This window comes from Passer montanus, unplaced genomic scaffold (genome assembly GCF_014805655.1).
Source record: "Passer montanus isolate IOZ18808 unplaced genomic scaffold, ASM1480565v1 scaffold2, whole genome shotgun sequence".
NCBI lineage: Eukaryota > Metazoa > Chordata > Aves > Passeriformes > Passeridae > Passer > Passer montanus.
In genome coordinates, this window is record NW_024366591.1 from 8,075,533 (window position 1) to 8,091,303 (window position 15,771).

At 37.7% G+C, this 15,771-nt stretch overlaps 1 protein-coding gene across 4 annotated transcripts in view; it reads left to right on the forward strand.

The window, feature by feature from the left end:
• DISC1 (DISC1 scaffold protein) overlaps positions 1–15,771 on the forward strand; it is a 187,191-nt gene that overhangs the window by 83,208 nt on the left and 88,212 nt on the right. For all 4 annotated transcript variants that reach the window (XM_039707572.1, XM_039707571.1, XM_039707570.1 and 1 more), the window contains one exon: positions 6,912–7,100. In XM_039707572.1, the coding sequence (XP_039563506.1) occupies positions 6,912–7,100 (189 nt within the window). The remainder of the gene's footprint in view (positions 1–6,911; positions 7,101–15,771) is intronic.

Below are 15,771 nucleotides of genomic sequence, written 5' to 3' on the forward strand. Positions count from 1 at the left end.
GCTGTTTTTGAAAACACAGACCTAAACACAGAAGTTAGAGTAAGGTGACTTGAAGACTGAAAATCTTTATATTATCTATACCAGTAAGAGACCATGTGTCATGGTCCTATAAATATCATTACCTCTATTTCATTAAGTAGTGGCAAGTGGGAGCTGCGTAGGAATGATGTTGTGGGATGATTTCCAGCAGTACAATAAGGGTGTTTTCCCTTATGTCCCGTATGTAAAAGCATATTTTTATAAATAACATGACATAAATACAAGATAGCATATTTCACAAAGCTTAATTTTAGGGCTGTTGCCTCTTTGGCTGCTGTTTGGTGCTCATTTAGGGCAAATGCTGCATGGATCCAACTGCAACAAAAAGAGCCCCCAGCTTTCCAGATTTGGTGCTAAGCATTCCTGTTGGGAATGAGTGTGTTAGAGAGGGGACAGAGCCATCAGGCTGGAAGGTGCCAGTGCAGGCAGAAGGACATTTTCAGCCATCCATCTGTGGTTTATGTTAATGTGGATGCCTCGTTTTCCTGCTCCTGCTCTCGTCTGTCATTTCATTCAGAAATATGAGGGGACACATAGTTCTTGGTACGATGTTGAGTTCTTCCCCAGATGTGCCACATGCAGCTCTTAATTTGTCTTTCACTGGAAGGTACTGGTATTCCCAGTTTCTTCAGCTTTTCTGTTTCTGAGAACTGAGGTAATGGTTGAGGTAATGGTTGCAGAACTCACCTAGCCTTAGAGGCAAAAATAGCAATTCTTCTTTGTGCCTTTTTATGAAGGCACAGTTTTTTGATGAATTGGAGTCCAAAAGAGGGCTGCATCTAGTCAGATGATATAGCTGGTTCCACACTTTCCTATTCCTGATTGCAGCAGCAGCCTGGGTTGATGGATTAGAGGCATATTCAGATTAATTCTACTTCATGACTGTGGTGCCTGGTTCCAGCATTTGATGCTGTGTATGGTCATGTCTTTCCACAACACTCACTTTATACTCCATGAAATAAAATTTGCTACCATGTATTGGTGTACTTTTTGGCATGCCTGTTAACTCATTTGAAAAACAGTGCTAGTGAGTCCCCCAAACCAACTCTCACGCGGTCCCTCAGACTTCAGACAGCTCTGTGTTGTGGTTTGTCCCCAGCCAGAAGTAAAGTACTGTGAGGACGTTCTCTCTGCTCACAGTGGGGGAGGAGAATTGGAAAAAAAAAGTAAAACTTGCGGGTGAGATAAGAACAGTTTAATAACTGAAGCAAAATAAAATATAATAATACTAATGATAAAAATAACAATAATAATGGTAATGAAAAGGAGAGTGAGAGAGGCATAAAGCCCAAGAAAGGCAAGTGATGCACAATACCTATAAAGTGATGCTTACCACCCACAGACCAGTGCCCAGCCCATTTCCAGGCAGCTATTGGTCCTTCCCAGCCAATTCCCCACAGCTGATTTGCTGAGTATGATGTTCTCTGGTATGGAATATCCCTTTGTCCAGTTTGGATCAGTTCTGGCCGTGCTCCCTCCCAGCTCCTGGTGTACTTGCTTGCAGAGAATGGGAGACTGAGATGTTCTTGGTATCCCTTTGTCCAGTTTGGATCAGTTGTTCTGGCCGTGCTCCCTCCCAGCTCCTGGTGTACTTGCTTGCAGAGAATGGGAGACTGAGATGTTCTTGATTTTAGGCTAATGACCACTCAACAACCACTAAAAACATCAATGTGTTATCAACGCTATTCTCTGCCTAAATCCAAAACACAGCACTGTCCCAGCCACTAAGAAAAAAATTAACTCCATCCCAGCTGAAACTGGACATTATGCTTTTTGTCTTTTTGATCTTATTTTCAAGTCAGACTGCTGGATGTTACTGGCTTTCAGTGCACTTTGAGGGTAATTCATTGTAGCTGAAGTTCCAGCATGATATGTGACCAGACAGCAGAAAATATTTTCTTCTGTTGGAGAAGTCAGTCATGAAAAAATTTACTCTCTTTCACTCCTCTTACATATGCAGCTGTACCTGGAGCAGGAGAGAAGGTCAAGTTATCTCTTTGGCAGCTTATTTTCTGTGGTTTTGTGCTCAAAGGAGACATGCTGAATGGGAGAACTGTGAAGAGAAGTTGCTATCACCCTGTAGAGATGTTGTGCTGTGGTCTGGAGTGCATGAGAGAAAACACTTATGGAAGGGGACAGTGATGTCTCTCTGTCCATTGTTACTACTGATTTGAAATATGATTACTTTGAGGTTTATTTATTTGTGCACCCCACTGCCCCCTCATTTTTTAAAAAATTATTCCTGAGTTGTTCCTTGGTGACTGATTCAGTCCAGGTACAAGAGGCACTCTGTGACTGAGAATTGCTCCTCCAAATGTATGTCTGTAGGGTCTCTCACCTTCTTTTAGCTGATATTTACCTTTCAGAATCATATCAATCATCTAGTTGTGTTATGCTTCATAAAAGCATTGACATGTGTTATTGCTTAAAAACAATAATTGCAATTCAAATGTGCTGTATTTCTGTAAAATGTTTCAGGAGATGGTAGACTGTCCCTCATTTGCAGTTTATTTTTTCAGAGGTGCAAACACACTGGCAGTCCTTCCAGAATCTTACATTTCTGTCATGTCCTTAGCTTTTCCCCTTTCCTTTGTGTGTAGGCGAATGATATTTATTTTCTTCAATTTCTTTTGTGGTGTTGAAATCACTTTGTATCCTCATTAATCACAGGGTGGAAGATTTTCAGCCTTGAATTGCAGTACCATTGATAAATACTGTGGTGGTGAATGCCTTAAGCTAAAATGCAAATTTTCCCTTATTAATTATTAAAGGTAGTGCTGTAAGTATATGAAGAATTAATTTATAGATAATGATAAAGAATGACCAGTCTATTCCTTGTTACATTTAGGCTAGTGTCAAATAGATATGCTTTATTATTAATGAAAAAAATTACTCCTTTGTTTGTTCTACAATGCATATATTTTCAGTGGGACTTAGATTTCTCTCTCTGCTTCAAGTATAAATAATGGTGACTATGAATGTATATAACTTCTGCCATAAATTTGAGAAAAAGTGTGAGTATAAAATCTGTGGACTTTTAACATTGTCTTATATTTTGAAGGGGGAAATATTTAATAAAGTTTAATCAATAACATATTTTTTGTTTTTTTGTTAAAATCACATAGATTTCAAGCTGTATTTTTAATCAGTTTGTTGCTGGCAAAGGGTATCAAAATGGTAATATTTTACTTCAAGACTTCTAAATGGGCAACAATCTGCCCAATACAGTAAAATCTCACAATGAGGTGTTATAATGGGCATGAGTTTGTGGCTAAATCTATAGAAAATATATTTGATGTACAGAGTACTATTTAGCTGTAACCATACAAGTAAAATTTTAAGAATAGAGGAAATAAGGGAAACATACTAATGTTTACACTAAGTAAAAGCAATTCTATAGCTACATTCGGCCTGGAGATTTAAAAAAAAAATTACTATTTTTCCTGTGTGGGTTGTTGTGTTCGATTTGGCTGGTATTTTTGGCATTCACATCAAGCTGCTGGAGCTTACCTGATGTCACTTTCTGTAGAGGATGAAGGATGCATGGGAGGAGAGACCCCCAGAGGGCAAGATTAAAGAGGAAGATTTAACTTTTTTTGTTGCTGTCTTTTGAGATAATGGTGCCTCAAAGTGAAGTGTACATACTCAGTTCCTTATGATAGTGCACTGCAAGCACAGTATCTGTTCAGAGCTCTGGGTACTGCAAGTTTCCTGCCCCAGTTTTCACCCAGTGTGTTTATATGGACATGGATGCAGTGGCTAAAATTGCACATCTGTAGGAAGCATCACTATGAAACAGAAAGAAAGATGGGAAAAGTGGCATCTTGCTCTTCAGTCACCTTCACAGAATCTCTGTCCTGTGTCCTGGTTTAGACCAGAATCTCAGCTTTGGTCTTAATACTGTTAATTCCTTAGCTTTGTTTTCTCTGCATGTATTTTCTGAGCAAGCAGTCCTATTGGCTGCATAGTTTTTGAGTTTCCTGGGAAGGGTTAGACTGACTTAACTAACATCAGCCAACCAGAAGCCTCTCACTGGTATGGCTGTGTAAAACATAGCTCCCAGTGGTTAACAGAGTAACAGTTACTGTGTTCACTTAGGCAAACTAATTATTAAATAATCAAAAAGAGGATTTTTAATATTTTGAGAGCATTAGCAGAATAAAATATCTTGACATATGTCTTCAGAAGGTTTGTATGGCACCCAATGTGACATCTCGACAACAAAAAAACCAAACCACAACAAAAAACCAGCCCAGGAGGGCATGTTTTTCAGTGCTAGCAGCTATGAATTATATATTAATTTTTAAATCAACCTTATGGCATGTAGAAAGCAGTTACTTTGGTTACTTGAGACTAAGGTCAGAGCTCACTGATAATGGTTCTTGTGATGCCTGAGTTTTTATATGCTCTTCTGAATTTTCACTGCAGACTTAGAGACATTTTTGTTGTCATGGGAAGCTGCAGTGGGTAGGGTGTCTTTTGCTTTTGGGTTTGTATCTGGTGCCATTTCCTTATAGCCTCAGTTTCGATATAAACTTCTCCTCTGGGAATTCAGATCCATTCAGTATATATAAAGCTTGCATATGTAATATCATACCTTTTTCCTTGCTGTCCTCTGAAATGTAACAGCAGGCTCCAGATTCTAATGAAGATTGCTCACCTTCATGTTTTATTAAGGCTCCTGTGCTTTGATGCTTGGGATGAGTTCAGGTGAATAAAGGTGAACTCAAGTCTTGTTACCTTAGAAGCATCTGAATATTTACCATTTTTTCAGTGATTTTGTCTTGCTTATTTTGCTGCTTTGTTTTGTCCATTTGGAAACATGGGTAATAACATTTGTGCTGTTGTTTCCCAGTAAAGCTCTGATAAGCCATATGATCCTACAATTTGTAAAGCATGTTTATAGTTATTTAATTGTAATTGCAAGACAGAAGTGGCAAATAGGGTTTTAACTGGGAATTAGAAATGAAGGACTTTTGGCCTGCTAAAAAGAAACAAGAAAATGTCACCTTTAAATGAGGAAGAGGTTTAATGAAACTATCATAGCCTTGGGACTAAAGAAACCACCAAAAAACCAAATGCAAAGCAAGACTACCATGCTTAGCAATGTTCAGTCTTCAAACCTGACTTATTTGATGAAGTATTTTCCAAAATTTTGGTAAGTGCAAGGCTCCCTTTGACACACCTGCCCTTGTGGAGCCACTTGAGTTTGCAACAGTGCCTTTGCTCCAGGACAGTGGCTGTAGGTGTTTGGTGGAAGTGCTCCTGTTCTCTCTGGTGTTCTGGAAGAATGGAACCTCTCCTGGCAGCTGCTGGTGGTGGTTTGCCATCTTCTGACCAGTGAGAACACTTGCATCCTGTTCTTGCTTCCTTGCCTTAAGGAAACTGAACAGCAGCCAAACTGTTTCCTTTTAAGGCTTTGTGACCAACACTTTGAGTCCAGGTCAAAAAGATGTAATGCCATAATTCAGGATATTCTGATGTGGATTTGATTGTTTGGATTGTATGTTAATATTTGAAAATAAACTTTTCAATTGATCTGTTGTGTCTAAGCAACAGTGTATCATATTGTGCAAACAAAAACAAAAAGAAACCTTTACATCTGAATAATGCTGGTGGTATTATAAAGTGATTTCTGGAGTCTAAAGTCATTACATATACCTCAGAAGCTGATGAGATATTTGTGTGACTGGATTTGTTTTATATTTGCTTCAAGGCTAAATCTTCTAAGTGCCTTTACTTACTAAATACCTTTACTTATTAGATAATATCACCATTTTTTTTGGCTAATTTAAGAGAATATCACAGCTTAAGCCTTTTTGCTAGAGATCTCCTTGCTTTTATTGGGCAATTCTATATGGAAATTATTTTTATCAAGAATTCTTTAGATTGAAGTGTGGTGGTGGGGTTTGGCTTTTTTGTGTGTATATTTTGGTTTGGTTTTTTCCCCCCCAGCCAAGTATCCCAATCATTAAAATGATTCTAGTACAGTTATGTAAAGGTAGCATTGTTACTGTACTGCTATTTAAAGTCATTTAATGGCTGAATATCTCACTGTCCTTTTCTATTTATTACAAAAGACTTCTTTGCAAAGTAAGGAAACATTCCTCTCCAGCTGCTTATAGAAGTGGTTTTCAGAACAGTTAAGTGGATAAATTTTACTAGGCTGCCCTCTAAACCACCTGGGAGTTGAACTTTTTACTCTGCATCCCTGTCCAAAGGAAGCAGACATTAAAAAAAAATCCATAACAGTGTGAGCTGGTGCTGCCTGTCTGTGACGTTTCATGCTTCAGGGAGAGCCCGAAGTGGAGGGTTGTGACTTCTGAATGTGTTATCTGAGAAGAACATCTCCCCATGGTCTTTGCTTGAGGTGCAGGCTGTTTAAGAAATGCAATGTGTCATTCATAAACAACCTTCTGGTGCTTGTAATGAAAACCAGCACAGGGCTGCTTTGTTCAGGGAGGGAAGACTTCAGGGTCCAGCAGGTGGACAGCCTTTATTTCAAATGTACTGTGCATTGAGGGGTCCTGCAAAAAAAGAAAATGGTCTGATAGATCACACTGCAACGATCATTGAATTACATTGTGACATTATTTGAAGTGCAAACCCTTTGGAACAGGTTTCCTGAAAAAAATCTAAATTGTACCAATAATTAAAGAGACTACCATTTCTGTGTGTGTAAGGTTAAATCAGCTACAATTATAATTCTTGTAATATTAATGATATGGATGCTTGCAAAACAGTTTTTCTTTTTTCCCCCTTTGAGTATAATTGCCTAATTTCCCAGGATTGCTGTGTAAGCTACTGATGTTGCAAGTGTCTGCCTCATTGTCTTTTTCCTCTTTCTTCCCCTGACCCCACAAAACATGCAGGAAGTAATTTTGGCACTGCAAAGGATCTTGCAGAAGAAATAAGATCATTAACATCTGAGAAAGAGGGACTGGAAGGACTTCTCAATGAACTGTTGGTTCTGAGTGCCAGAAATACACGAAAATTAGAGAGAATTAAAGATGATTACACCAGACTGAAACAAGAACTTGAACAAGGAGAGACTGCCTTTGGTGAGTAGTTTACAGATTGTTACAGCTTTTTGCTCAGACCTGATCTCCTGGAGATGTGCTGGGTTTGATGAATCATTCTGCATTTCACAAAGCATACTGGTTGCTCTGAGGAAAGTCTGGCAATGACCTAGAGAAGCAGTATGTTAAATATCCTCTCATCCTCCCCCTGGCATTGGGGTAGGCCGTGAGGAACAAGGGGTGCCCCAGCAATACACCTCTTTTTGAAAGCTGTCTTAGCCCAGTTCTCAAAACCTTTGTTTTCTAAGCCTGTTTTTATTACAGATTTGATGGTGCTGTGCTTGTGTTCCCATACAGAGGAACATGTAGTCCTTATACAGAAGCAGTGGATGTGTCTGATTGTGACAATAGGAACATTTTTAGTATAAAAAACCAAATGTTTAGTGCATACATATATATAACACATTTGGTGGTGGGTCTGAATGTATAAGGTGCAAGAGATTCCTGATTCTGAAAGCAAGAGTTTTCATAGTAAATTTGTGTTTGAGGGGGAGTTTAAACAACTTGCCAAGTGCTGCTCTCACACAACTATGAGCAGTGTGCTTGGGTTGTAGTGTCATTGTGGAACTGGGGAGGCTGTCTGCAATTAATGGGAAAGCTACTGACAAATTATCAAACAGCAAAGTCCTTCCTAGACTTGACTTACTCTCTTGCCTGCTGTACTCATGCCTGAAGTTGAAGCAGATAAAATGGCCTTGCTGCTTGCTTAAATGAAAAGGCTCAGTGATATTTGATTGTCTACAAATGTACAGTTGCTGTAATTATCTCTGAACTAAATACAATCCTGAGAGCTACTTTAAAGCTTTAGGATTTTGAAATGGCTTTCCTTTTTCAGGATCTTACGAGCAGTAGGTTGGGTGGAGACAGGAAGGTGCCTTTGTTTTAGAAGCATATGAATTTTCTTCATAGGCAAGTGGATAAGCAGAGCTATCTTAGAAACAAAAAGATTTGTAGGCAGCTGGATACATCTAAGACAATGTTTTAAAAATTCAAAGAATAATATATATATACACACACTTCTAGATAAGGACTTGCTTTTCTAGAATATAGATAAAATTAAAAAAAATGGTTCCTCAAATTTAGTGCATTGTGATACAAACCCAGAAATGCACATCAGGCAATGCATCTTCTTTCCTTGGATTTTCAAGAGAGTTGAAAAGATTCTGACCTTCTAATCAGCCCATTTTTTTTCTCTTTTATTTTAGGACAATAAACTTCCTATAATATACATGTACATTCTCATTTGTGTTTCAGTTTAGCAGGGTTTTAAATCAAGTCTGTGCAAGATGCTTGCTGAAGCAAAAGAAATGTTATAAGTTCATAGATTCTTTTCTTCCCTTTTGCATTTATACACCTGAAAGGAGATACCTTCTTTACCTGACCTCTAGTGTCCCACAATGAAGAATTGTGTTTCCTGGGCTGTTGGGGTCCACTCCGGCTAGCTATAGACCCTTGCCCACGTGATACTTCATAGACAAAGGTACAAGATTAGAGAAACACTCTCCTCCACGTGGGAAACGTTGTCCTTTATTCCAAGACACACATCAGGCACACAAACCCATGGGAGAAAGAGAGCGTTCCCTGGCAGCAGGGAGCTTTTATACCCCCCGGGATGGGGACAGAGGGAGAGGTCCACAGCCATTGAGATACCAGCGAGGAGTGGCTAGAGGAGGGGTAACCCAGGGGAGAGACCACCAAGTGATACCAGGACAGGTGAGGGAAAGACCTTGTGATGGGGAAATGGGGTAACAAACCACATAATATAACATAAGCTATACAGTGCAATATAAAACTATTTTGTGCAAATTCCCAATCACCCAGTGCAAGAGAACAACTAAACTGGTGCACCACACCACAATTTGCGACAATAAATTTCAAAATACTGGGTAGATTCAAAATATTTTGAATACTTCAAAAGTATTCCAAGTACTCTGTAGATTTTCTTTTAATTTACTGCAATTCTGTAGGCATAAGGATAAATTTATCGTTGTGTTAAAATACTGTCAAGCAGATGCTAGTCAGAGATACATGAATTGAAACCTGACATCTTCCCTTTTTGTCCTCCCTGCCTCCTTTACATGTGATCAACCCTATTTTCTCCTTTGAAGAATGAAAATATTTGAGAACACTGGCATGAGTTTGATACCAACACATTTAATTGAATGTAAGCTTCCAGATACTCTCTGGAAAACAGTATGCAGATGGTGTCTTGAGGAAAAGAGGCTACCTTTATGGAACAGTGTTATTTTGCACAGCACTTGTATGATTAGAGAGTAAAGCATAAAGAATTGGAATGCAATTTTGTTGCTGTTTGGTTTTGCTGTTTGAAAAAACTGGAGATAATTGTGTTGGCTTTGTCTGCACTGTGAAAGGTGTGATTTGAGTTAGGGTAGCTGACCTGACTTACATCACACCCTTAGGCCTGGTCTTTTATTTATGCCAATAAAATCTGTGTTGCTGCAGAGAAAGGTAGTTCTGCCTTTTCTTCCGTGTTCCTGCCCAACCCGTGCACTAGGTTAGGGTTAGGTCCTATACATGTCTATTTCTGTGTCATCTGGCACTTGAATTGTTGTTTTGTGCCTGTGAGCTTCTTGAAAACTTAGATTATTTTTTTTTTACTGAACATAATACTCTTTTGTGTAGAAAATATTAGACAAAAAAAATGCTAAAATGTGTGTATGTTTGTCTTTATCTTGTGTATAAATTGGTCACCCATTTTTTATTTCATTAATAACTGTTGATTTCTCACAGTAATGCAGATATAAGGAAGCAGACGTCAAGGGAAGAGACTTAATCACACAATAATCAGAGCTGGAATTTTAAATAGGACACATCATTAGCATGTTAATGAATTTTCTCACTCTGTGCCAGCTGCCCAAGTATAAAAGATATTGCAGATGTAGTGCAAAAATCAGGCTTGGCTTACAGCACTAAGAGCTGTCAGTGCTCTCTATGAAGGAAATTTGACAAAAAATCCTTTCGTATTTTTAGAGATGCTAAAAAATATTCTTTTCATGTTGGATAATAGAAGCATTGACAAGTAACGCTACGTATTAGCATTTTAGGATGAATAGACTAACTTGTCCTTTAGACACTGACTTTCTTCTGAGGCCATCAACACACTGCTATAGAAGCGATCAACTTTTATTGCCATTTTACAGGTAGGAAATCCAGAGACTTAGAGGTCATGTAATTTTACCTGAAAAGGTGGTGAAACAGTTTCCTAGCTGATGGTCTAGCATCAATCCTGATTGAATCAATCTCTTACAATAAACATGTGAAACCATGTGGTGCTGTTGATTCTGTGTGAGCTTTGTATTCTTTTGGACCACAGCTGAAGATGTGACGGTTCTGGGAAAATCGCTGAAGGTCCTTGTGCTTGATCACTGAGCAGACCTGTCTTATAAAGTCAAAAGGTTCTGTTATGGCAAAGAAGAGAACTGCTTTTACAGCCCAAAACAACCAAACTTGTGTTCCAGACAAGTGAAGCTTAATTACTTGCCTGCCTGCCAAACTGTTGGATTGTGCTTATAAATTTCAGCTTGGGTTGATTGGCATTTGTAAACCAGGGCTGAAAATGAAATTTACCCTCTTGTTGTGGTTTCCTCATCACCATTTCTGATGGGCAAGTTTTCCTGTCTCGTCTGCTGAGTTCTGGCTGCTCTCAGCCTTTTTCTGCCCCTATTACACTTTTGGGAAAGCACCTCCTGTAAGTAATGTGTGTACACACACAGCTAGGGGACACCGTGCTTCCCGAGCTAATTGCTAGGTTGTGCTTGCCAAGTCATGGTAAGTGGAATTTCTATACTGCATTAATTTCTAGAGGAAATATAAAATAAAGGCTTTCATGCACATGCAAATAGCTTTTTAACCCTTTTAAAAAACACCAAAGCCCAAACTACTGTTAGAAGGCTGATATTTCATACTCTCTGCTCAACTCTTGTTTCCATCCATGACTTTTATTGTCTTAGAAATTGCTAGTGTAAGTCCTAAATAGCAGTCCGCTTATACAGTAAAGCTTTCTGGAATTGAACAGATACATTTATTAAACAACAAACTAGATGTAGCAGGGGGGGTTTCTTGGGAAGCTGGAAATTTCTATCACACTCAGTTTTACTTTCTTTTGTTCAATACACACACTCTGCATGCTTGAGTGTGTGTATTGAACAGAATATCTTGCAGTGTTTTGTCCTTTTAAGAGAAGAAAAACCTATTGGAGTTAATTTTTTTAAAATCTGCTTTTTTAAAAATAAAATAAACCCCAATGTTTTGGCTTTAGAATTCTAATTAGGAATAAATGTGTTGAGAGTGTACGTCAAAGAATAATAAAAATTCTGCTATTTCATTGTTCCAAAAGCTGAACATTTGACTGTTGTGAAGGATGCAATTAATTAGTCTAAAAATATGGTGTGGACAGCAAGAACCACTCGTGGTGCTGCTTTATGTAATACTAGCTATTGTATACTGAAATATTTATGAAAAGAAGGTTCTGTGCTTCATATACAATTGTATAGAATGTGATTTATCACAGTGTTAATGACCATTTGGTACAAAGCAGTTTTATTCTATTTCAAAGACATTTTTATTCTGATAGATGCAACACAGAAAGTCTTACAATACAAACACATGCAGTGTACTTTGCACTGGGAAACCAACCTGGTTTTGTTTAAATATTTGTTTTTAATGATAGCTGTAATATGAATGCTTCTCTGTTTTTCTCTGTAACTGGTCTTTGCAATAATATTTGAAGATGTCTAATGATTATTAATAATTTTACACCATTTTAAATTGTTGCAAAAAAAACCAACTAAGTTTGGCATAAACCCATGTGCCTATGACATAACCAGAATGATTCCATGTTTTGTTGACTGATTTTTCAGGTGGTGGTTTTAATGTACTTCCTCAGTGCTAGCTTTTCTTCACCAAATAGGCTTTCCATATTGTTTCTATAGTTTATCATCTATGTGAGCAATTATCTGATTCTAAACTGAAGAGCTGAACCTTTTGATTGCTTCTGTTTAAATAAATCATTAAAGGAAAACCCACATAGTGTGTGACAGATGGGTTTCCATGAGGAAGAAGAAGCTGCTCTGAGTCTCTTTTTGTCTCTACTTCTAATCTGGACGAGGTCGTTAAGTTCTGCTTGTCACACCTTTATGAAATGCTTGTTGTCATTAAAGTGAGTGGTGCAATTGAATGGCTTATTGCTTATGTCTGTGGCCATCTCTACTCAGACAGTGATCCTGCAGAATTTAGCCAGTAGTCCCTCTGTTTAGCTTTCACAGGAGGTGTAAAACCCTTGATGGTGATGCAGGGATGGTCTGGCAGTGCAGCTGGTAGCATCCTTTACTCTGAGCTGATGCTCAGTTGATGCTCCAGAGTAGCACTTGGCAGCCTTCTGTTGGGCAGCATGGAAAAGTCACATAGGAAGTCCACATAGAAAACCAAAAGGATAAAACAACAGCAAGAACAAAACCTCCAAGAAGCTCAGCCTTGCAGAGCTCTTTTTGTGTTGTCTTGGGCAAATACAGCATTAGTTGCCCTCTCTGCTCATTAATATTCTCTCTGCTGTTTCATTTGAAAAATTGGTGTTCCTGATCTGCATGGACTTGCATTCTTATGCTTACTCTGGGCTTATTTGTGTTTCACTGATTGTGAGCATTGGTCTCATTTTCTTGGCTCATTTTAAAGCACCTGGGATTTTACAATTAAAGTATACACATATACATATTTTGTTAGAATTCTGTAGTAGTAGTAACTGTGTATCAAGTTGTTACCAAGCTTTGAGGATAAAATTCAGACTGATGATTTTCATTCCATGTCGTGCTTCCACAAAATCATCCTCATCATCTTTGTTAAGTAATATTTAACTATAAGTAGTTAAAGGCTTTTTTGTGTTACAGAATTGCATTTTTTAGATAAACACTGTCAAAAGAATTTAGTAACATAAAGAGTAAATTCTGCTAGGCATCTCCTGTAACTAAAATCTCAAATACATTTTAATTTTAGACAGTTTTTGTCATGATTGAAAAGATTGGAAGCCAGTATGTTTAAGCATAATTAAGTTTGCCATATGTCTTGAGTCACTTGTAATTGTGTTTCTTATAATGGTGATTTTAAAGGTCATCTTGTCTGGTGTTGTTCATTTAAATATGTAAAATACTTTGATTTTCACTTGGAGCATAGAGGTTTAGTCTGTATAAATGCAATGGAGGTATTAAATTTAATCTGGCCTTTCTGTATAATTAGATGCAAATCTGTGTAATGCAGAAAATATGTAATATTCAGGCAACTTGAACTGAGAAAGCAGCTTGGTTCAAAGCCTGCCAATATCTGTAGAGATCTTTTGATCAGGACATTTTTCTGTTGATGCTCAAAGGTGAGATTCTCTTCTATCTCTTTCTTCCAAGATCTGATGGCAATAACCTTACTGAAATGTTTTATGTACCTGTGTAATACTTTTTAGACAGCAGTATGAGGTAATTACACACAGAATAGTAGCTCCTGAAATGACCCAATACTGATGCTACAGTCATAGAGGTGGTTATCTACCAGGGGCAAGGAATAAAGCTTGGTCAGAAATTTTATGCTGGGTCTCTTCAGCGAATATGATGTCATCTTTAACTAGGATAAGTGTTGGGATGCATTAGCATAAAGACATCAAAGTTTTTTAAGTTTAAGGCCACAGAAATACAGACTGGTTCTGTTGTAATCATGGAAGTGCAGTCTAGTGGTGAATAGTGTCACTGAACAGCTTCCTATTGCAATGGCAGATGTGCAACCTCCCTCCTGTAATGCAGTGTGGACACTTTATTGTGCTGGTGTACAGGCAAACAAGAAAGTTCTGATAGTATTTTAGGCAACTTACTCCTTCACATCTGAAATGCTGCTGCCAGCTATATACAGAGTGCATTAAACTTCTGGAGTGGGCATTGTATCAAATGATTCTGGTTTGCTGTCTCTGCTCCAGGTTTCTGCACTGCTCTGCTTTTTAGTTCAGCTTCTTCAGCTGACAGCGATACAACAGAATAAGTAGGAAGAAGCAACACAGATGAGTGAAATTTGGAATAAATGTGGAAATGCATACCACCAATTTTAATCATTCTTCATTCCATTCTGGTTCTGCAGCTGCATCTTCTGAGTGCTGGACTGAAATTGAAAATTCACGTTGTTTTTTTTTTATAACGGCTATAGCTGGTTTGAAAAAGAATGAGGTGCTAAGATGCCAGAAAGCTAGAATTAAAAAAGAGAAAAATTAGTGTCTTCTGTTTTTTTTTGGTAATGGCTATAGCTGGTTTGAAAAAGAATGAGGTGCTAAGATGCCAGAAAGCTAGAATTAAAAAAGAGAAAAATTAGTGTCTTCTGTTCATTGGCCAGATAGAGCAGGTTCCCAAATGTAATTCAAACTCCTTTAGCCCTCATGACAACCAACAAACATTCTTTAGTTTGCCACTTCTGGAGTTCAAATATATCATACTAGGAAATTTGTAACTCTCTTCCTGATAGTGTATAGCTGCTGTTCCTATATGTTATAGTAAGAGAATTCCAGTTTTGTCAGAAAGATGTTGTGTCTTATGAGCTGCTCAGAGGCAGGCAGAAAGGTCTGTGGGCCTGGTGGTGGGGTGCTCAGAAGAGGACCAAGAAAAGTGGTGACATGGAGTGACACTTAGCAGATAGGATCAAACTATTTTTCAAGGAAAGGTAAATACTGCTTTCCTTGTCTTACAGGAAGGCACTTGGGGAATTGATTTTGTGTTTCTGTTCATTTTGCCATTACATACAGGTATTGCCTGTATATATTTGGCCTTTTGGATGGGATTACAGCATCTATTTGACAGCTTGATCCCAAACCATTAATAGATTGGAAGTACGAAAACTTAAAAACCTCAAGTTTTATTGGAAATGTCAATGAACAGTTCATCTATTATTCACAGGTTTAAGTTATGTTCATTTTGGTTTTTGTTTTCTGTGTCATACCGCATGGTTTTGCCTTTTTTTTTATTAGAGTTTTTCTATGTTATTGTTGTTTTGGTTTGGTGGGTTTTTTTTGGGTTTTTTTTTCCCTTTAATGTTCAAGTTATATCAACATGGCATGATATTTTCAGGTCCCAGAAATGTGCAAAGGGCTCATTAGGATACTTTGCCTCATTTAGTTTCTCTTGAGGACAAGTATAGAGATGGGTAGAATATTTAAGAAATAGTGTTAATTTGTTTTCAAGTAGTACTTCAGTAAAACCAATCTCAGGCAGTTAGCCTTTCAAATATTCAGACTTTCTTCAAATTGAAGATAAAAATAGTACAGCATTTTATATTCAGTTAATGTTTTGGATTTTATTTAATCTTTTAGCTGTAAGCAAGAAAATGTTGGTTTGGGTCATCTGGGATCACTGACATAAATTGAATTGTGCTACTTTTTTTTATTAGAGTTTTTTAATGTTATTGTTGTTTTGGTTTGGTGGGGTTTTTTTGGGTTTTTTTTTCCCTTTAATGTTCAAGTTATATCAACATGGCATGATATTTTCAGGTCCCAGAAATGTGCAAAGGGCTCATTAGGATACTTTGCCTCATTTAGTTTCTCTTGAGGATAAGTATAGAGATGGGTAGAATATTTAAGAAATAGTGTTAATTTGTTTTCAAGTAGTACTTCAGTAAA